The 6,103-nt window shown below is 40.2% G+C and overlaps 2 protein-coding genes across 2 annotated transcripts in view; one reads left to right on the top strand and one right to left on the bottom strand.

Moving 5' to 3' along the window:
• Positions 1-630: 630 nt before the first annotated feature.
• Positions 631-6,103, bottom strand: part of pex19 (peroxisomal biogenesis factor 19) — an 8,795-nt gene continuing 3,322 nt past the window's right edge. Inside the window, exons 2-8 of the mRNA XM_015956118.3 lie at positions 5,643-5,713; positions 2,994-3,156; positions 2,827-2,912; positions 2,567-2,740; positions 2,318-2,488; positions 2,196-2,240; positions 631-2,096 (exon numbers count right to left, since the gene is read on the bottom strand). Coding sequence (XP_015811604.1) covers positions 2,010-2,096; positions 2,196-2,240; positions 2,318-2,488; positions 2,567-2,740; positions 2,827-2,912; positions 2,994-3,156; positions 5,643-5,713 — 797 coding nt within the window. The 3' untranslated portion in view covers positions 631-2,009. The remainder of the gene's footprint in view (positions 2,097-2,195; positions 2,241-2,317; positions 2,489-2,566; positions 2,741-2,826; positions 2,913-2,993; positions 3,157-5,642; positions 5,714-6,103) is intronic.
• Positions 3,507-6,103, top strand: part of myadmb (myeloid associated differentiation marker b) — an 18,069-nt gene continuing 15,472 nt past the window's right edge. Inside the window, exon 1 of the mRNA XM_070541559.1 lies at positions 3,507-3,658. The gene's annotated coding sequence lies outside the window, so the exon portion shown is untranslated. The remainder of the gene's footprint in view (positions 3,659-6,103) is intronic.

The following is a 6,103-nucleotide window of genomic DNA, read 5'->3' on the forward strand; positions in this document are numbered from 1 at the left end:
CGGTAAGTTGTACATGCAGGCTAACACTCTGGCACGTAACTTTGGTATGTGCTCAGATCCTGTTAAAGTGTCCCTCTTTCGTTCCTTTTGTACTCCTTTCTATGCAGCCCACTTGTGGTGCAGCTATAGTAAGGTAGTAATGAAGAAGCTTCAAGTGGCTTATCAGGATGCTTTTAGAATCCTCATGAAGCTCCCTAGATGGACTTCGGCAAGTCATATGTTTGTTATAACATCCCTACTTTTCATGCGCTTCTGAGGCTCTTCATGTATAAATTCATCTGCCGACTGAGTTTGTCAGCTAACGCTGTTGTTAGAGCACTGTCATCTTTAACTTACAGTGACACGAGGTACTCCTCAGTCCTTTTTAAACATTGGAACAACTATATGGTTTTTAATTTGAATGTGTTTTTTACTTCTTTTTTTATTCTTGTTAAGGACATATCCCTTGTCTGAAATAAAGTTTGAATGAATGTATTATTATTAAGGATTTATTGGGGGTTCAATAGCAATGAGTGTCCAAATTGATGTGCAGTAAAGGAATGCACTAAAGCTAATGTGCTTGACTTGCCTTTCATCAATAAATACTAATGCAGGAGTATTCATTACAAATAATCCACAAGACAAAGAAAGTAATATATAATTTTTAATCATTATATTTACAAAACAAAAAGTGTCAATTATGGTTTATTTCATGTTTTTCAGTGCTGTGAGTTTGTGTTGGCCCAGGGCACTGATTAGCCAGAACCCTCACCTGCTGATGAAAACCTTTACAGCCCAACAAAGCTGCATTCAATGTGAATCTGATCTCTTTTTAGTGCATAGCTAAATCCTTTCACAGTACCCCTTTATTGTGCAGTTACTGACGGGTTGACGGTCATGCCACTTCTGGATTTCTCTCTATTGTAACTGAGGTGAACCTTTGCCCATGGGCCACAGCAGCTGATGAAAAGGGGTCACTGAAGTAAACAAACTCTAGCAACTGGAGCCAAAACATAAAAATGCTAACATCAGGCTGTTGATGCATATCCATTCAGAGCATCTGCTTGATTTACAGACATGTTTCTCTCCTTATGTCACACAACGAGATGTTTGCAACTTTGTATCTGACTTTTCTGAAAACAACAAATGGCTCTCTTAATGTACAGATGCTCACATTCTTTTGCTAAACTATGACACTAAAATCCCACTCTGGGGAGGGTTGTCTCTTCTTGCAGGAAGTCCACATCAATATAAACCATCACTGCACATTGCAAACACAGTGAATCACACAGGAAGCACTTTACAGTCAATGTAGTGACCACTGTAACCACAGCAAAGGCATCCAGGAATCAGGTCTGTCACTTCAACTTGGGAGTACGAGGAAAAACACATTAGGAATGGATCATGTTAAAAGGTGCTGGAAATCTTTCAGAAGACGTTCAATTCTGTTATTGTTTTAACAATTAGGGAATATGCACTTAGTTGTTTTCAGTTTGATTTCAGGTTAATAATTTCCTCACAACTGTAAGAATTTAAAGCTTCATTAAATACCAAAAATAATGAGAAACTTGTTGAAAATCTGGCATCAATTCAGTTCACATTATGTTAAAACTCTTTTATGAATTTCTTTACTGAGCAACAGCAGCCTCTTCAATTCATAAAACCCTTAAAATAACTTATAGTGTTTATGAAAAGGCACAGATCAAACCCGTGAGGTGGCTTCACACAGTTTACCAAGAGGCTGAAGAGTAAATAAAATCAACATGGGCGACAGAAGTGGTTGTGCCGCTTGGAGAATTTGTTGAATGCTGCTGACAAACTGTTGCAAAGTGACTCTCGTAAAAATAAAAGTGTGCCCAAAGTGTATTTTATTTTGGTTTGTGTGGCTCCTCGTTGTTTCTGCACGTCTTCGCCTCGAACAGTGTCTGGTCACACTCTTTCCTGACCTGTGCTTCACTCTGTCATCTCCCCTTGTTGTTACAAGACACAGAGAGGCCGTTGAGCTTCTGATGAAACACAACTCCACCTCATCACATGATGGAGCACTGCTCCGACGCCCCGGCTCCAGGAACTCCTGCGAGATTCAGGGACTCCATGTCAAAATTGAAGCCAGGAGGCTGAAATGGAAGGAGAAAGAGGCAACGTATGTTTTATCGTCTTCATAAAACACAGCTTAGGCTCATTAAATCCCACACAAACAGATGCATGTAACTTACTGCATCTCCTGCCAGCTCTTTGGGTGGCTGGCCTAATTCTTGAAGCTGTAAGGAAAAGAAATCTGATCAGTCATTTTTTTAAGATAATTCGTTTAAAGATTTCCACATTGGAGCTGCATAACCTTTTGCATCAGGTCCATGATGCTCTCAAATATTCTCTCTTTATTTTCCGTTACCCCTTCCTCTTTTTCAAACAGCTTACAGATCTGTCCCATGATCTGAGCCTGCTGCTCATAGCGATCGTAGTCTTGTGCATTGAGGCTCGGCTTGTTGGCTTCCAGCCACTCTGGGTACTGTGAAGGTGGCAAATGGCAATTTTAAGTATTTAACCAAAAACCACAGATGAACGTGTGTTTTTAAGATCAACCGACCTTTGTGGAGATCTCTTTAAGAGATGGATAAAGCACTTCTTTAGAGAGTAGATTCTGCATGATGGACTGCATGATGGGAAGGATGTTCCCGTCGTCACCTCCTCCATCACCACCTTCATCCAACCCCAGCCCTTCCAGAGCTTTCACCAGGTCGTCTCCAGCTAGTCCTGAAGACTGAAAAATGTACACTCTGACTGTAAATAATTTTCTATTTCCATCAAAGGACTTTAAAACCATTCTTCCATTCTGGCTTGAGACACCTGCAGGTTGTCTGCATTCTTGGCAAGGCCACGGAGAGTTTCTTTAAGACAAGAAGTGAACTCTTGCTGGGATTCAGTGTCGGTGCCTGTTGAAAATAAACAAACAGAATATGAAGAAGAAAAAGAAAGGAAGTGGAATGATAGTCTAAAAAATAAAATGATCTTACCAACTTTGCCTGCTGCCTCTGACAGTTTTTGGAAGTGTTGCAGCAGTTCTGGTTCCTCGTGGGCCAGTTCTGTCATGGCCTTCTCCCACTCTTCTCTGGCCTGTGAAGCCATGCCGCCCTCAAAGAGAGTCTCGAAAAGTTTGCTGTCCTCGAGCAGAGGAGGCTGCAAGAAGGAAACAAAGAAAAGTGCTGTTAAAATTCACAAGAAGTGTTAAGACTGGAATGAATGTAACTAAACCAAGATTTGTCTTAAAGTGATTGGCCAGAGGCAAAATTCCTTTGAATGGCATGCGTAAAGAAGTATTAAAACCTCAGATGAAAAAGGTTTTTGGATTTTCGCGGCTGGAATTTTAAGAAACTCTGATGTTTTTTACTGGCGCGGGAAAAACAGAAACTAACTTCCGGTCTAAGCCCTGTGCAGCTGGTGGCGTTTCACAAGGAGATCTGTTGAAACAGCTGTAGTAAACAACGCCTGACTCCGGTGTTTCTGCATTCGTGTTATAGCAGAGAACAATGTGTCATCAGTCAGATGTAGCTTCTGAAGCCTCTGCTAGTCGGTCAGATTTGGTTTTTTTTCTCTGGGATACGGCGACAAGAACGGATGTTGGATTACCAGAGACATTCAACCGAACTCCGTGCCCTGCACCAGGATATCTTAACCACAGGTGCAGACATGCTTTGGACCGTTCCACTCAGAAAATCCGTGACCCGATTGGGACACCGGGGGGATTCTGTTAGTCTTCGGAACCAAAATCTGTACAGTTTGTTAAAGTTTGTTAAATATTTCATGTCTGTGCTCCACCGGTAGCTTTCAGTTAAGTTCTCAGCTGATTAACTCCATCATATTGTCCCAATATAATTCAGTAATCTACAGATGAGTAAAATAACATGTTGCCAGCTTTACCGCTGTGTGTATTTACTGATAGAACATTGGAAAATATTTAACCGATTGCTTACCAGAATAAATCTTCCTGATGCTAACTCGCTAGATCGGATCGTTGTTCTCTAATCCAGGATGACACGGAGGATCTACCGGTCCTATAGGAGGATCTATTGTTGAAAAATGGGGATCATCTTTTAGATTATATCTGTGTGTGTGTGTGTGTGTGTGTGTGTGTGTGTGTGTGTGTGTGTGTGTGTGTGTGTGTGTGTGTGTGTGTGTGCGTGTGTGTGTGTGTGTGTGTGTGTGTGTGTGTGTGTGTGTGTCATAGCTTTCACAAATAACTTGTTTATTCTTTACCGGAGCTAACACGGATAGTGCTGCGGCAGTCATGCTAACGGGACTCGCCTGCTGGAGTCCAGAAGTACCGGTGTGGTTCTAAATGGATTTATAGATGTAGGTTATTATTTTAGATCAAACCTATGTTAGTTGAAAATACGTGTAGTACACGGACATATGGCTCATACTTTTAGCTGCAGCTGTAAACACAATTTTCTGTTGTAATTAAGAACACGATAGTAAACAAAATACAGTGATTTACCATGCTAGCAACAGCAGCTACCTAGTATGACGTGTGTGAGTGACGTGTGCAAAACACAGTTTTTCACTGCCTGGAGGAGAGAATTTAGATTTTCTGTAATGATTTATGACTAAATTCCTGAACAAAATGAAAAACTGAACCCAGTTCATATTTATATAGATGGTAAAGTGTAGTTATACTGTATTTCTACTATTTTAATGCTGAGTCTGGCTACTACCTTTAAACGTTGCTTTAAATGCATCAGACCAAGAGTTAACTAAACATTAAATCGTGTTTTTATCAGCTGAGAAGTCTTTCCAAACTAAAACCCATTCTGAATCGGCGCCACCTCGAGACAACCATTCACGCTTTCATCACCTCAAGGTTGGACTACTCCAATGCAATTCTGTTTGGCATTTCAAAAGCCGCATTATCTCGCCTTCAACTGATACAGAATGCGACAGCAAGGTTTCTGACTAATACGGGCCATCGGCAGCCTATCACTCCAATTTTAGCAAGACTTCACTTGCTTACTGTGCACTATCGTATACGTTCAAAAATTGTATTGTTTGTTTTTAAGGCGTTGAATGGCTTAGCACCAACTTACATATCTGAGTTACTCACTCCTTATCTCCGTTCAGGTGACCTACACCTACTACAGATTCCCCGTCTACGCTGCAAAACCTGTGGTGAACAAGCTTTTTCTGTCTGCGCTCCAAAACTCTGGAATGATCTCCTATTGAATATCAGACTCTCCCCCTCCATTGGGGTTTTTAAGTCTTGCTTAAAGATTTACTTTTATTCCCTTGCTTTTACTGCCTAGCTATTTTATCTAGGTTTATTTACACTATTCTTTTACCGATTTTATTGACTTCTCTTGTTCGGTTCTTTGTGCTATGTTCTAGCTGTTTTATTGTTTTACATTATTCTTTTAACCTTATATGTTTTTGCCCCTGTACAGCACTTTGGTCGCTCACATGCTGTTTTTAAATGTGCTCTATCAAATAAATGTAATGGAAACGAAGCTTGATTTACAGCTTTACAAACAAAAACTGAAAAGCAACAAAAAATTACCTATAGTAAACTTTCTACTTGAAAAGGGGGGGGAAAAGCAAATATTTCTGTTTGAGCTGAATGAATAAATACAAAACAACTTTCCTGAGAAAAATAATTAGCAGTAGAAACAGACCTTCTCTGCACCGCTGGTGGACGCAGCTGCAGGTTCAGGAGCAGACGGTTTATCAAAATCATCCAGTGCACCTGAAAAAAAAACCCATCAGAATTGAGTCAGTCGCTGTTATGTGGGTGAATTTATTTTCATCAAACACACGTGTCCACTTGGAATGCTACACAACTTTGATAATTGTGTAATAATTTGCTGTTGCGTTTAACCCTCTACAGCCCGACTTTTTAATTTTGGGGGAAAAAAATATTTCACCCAATTTAGGGGGAGCTTTGGGGTCCCTAAAAATACATCAGTAAATTAGTTTGACCCTCAACTCCCCAAAAAACAAATTTTGATTCATTGTTTCAAGGCAACATTGTGCAACAAGGGTCATAAAACACCAAGCTATTCTATGATCATTTTTTATTAACACAACCAGCATAAACAGACAAACAAACAACAAATGATCAATGCTAACATTTAAT

The sequence above is a fragment of the Nothobranchius furzeri genome, chromosome 11 (genome assembly GCF_043380555.1).
Source record: "Nothobranchius furzeri strain GRZ-AD chromosome 11, NfurGRZ-RIMD1, whole genome shotgun sequence".
Taxonomy (NCBI): Eukaryota; Metazoa; Chordata; class Actinopteri; order Cyprinodontiformes; family Nothobranchiidae; genus Nothobranchius; species Nothobranchius furzeri.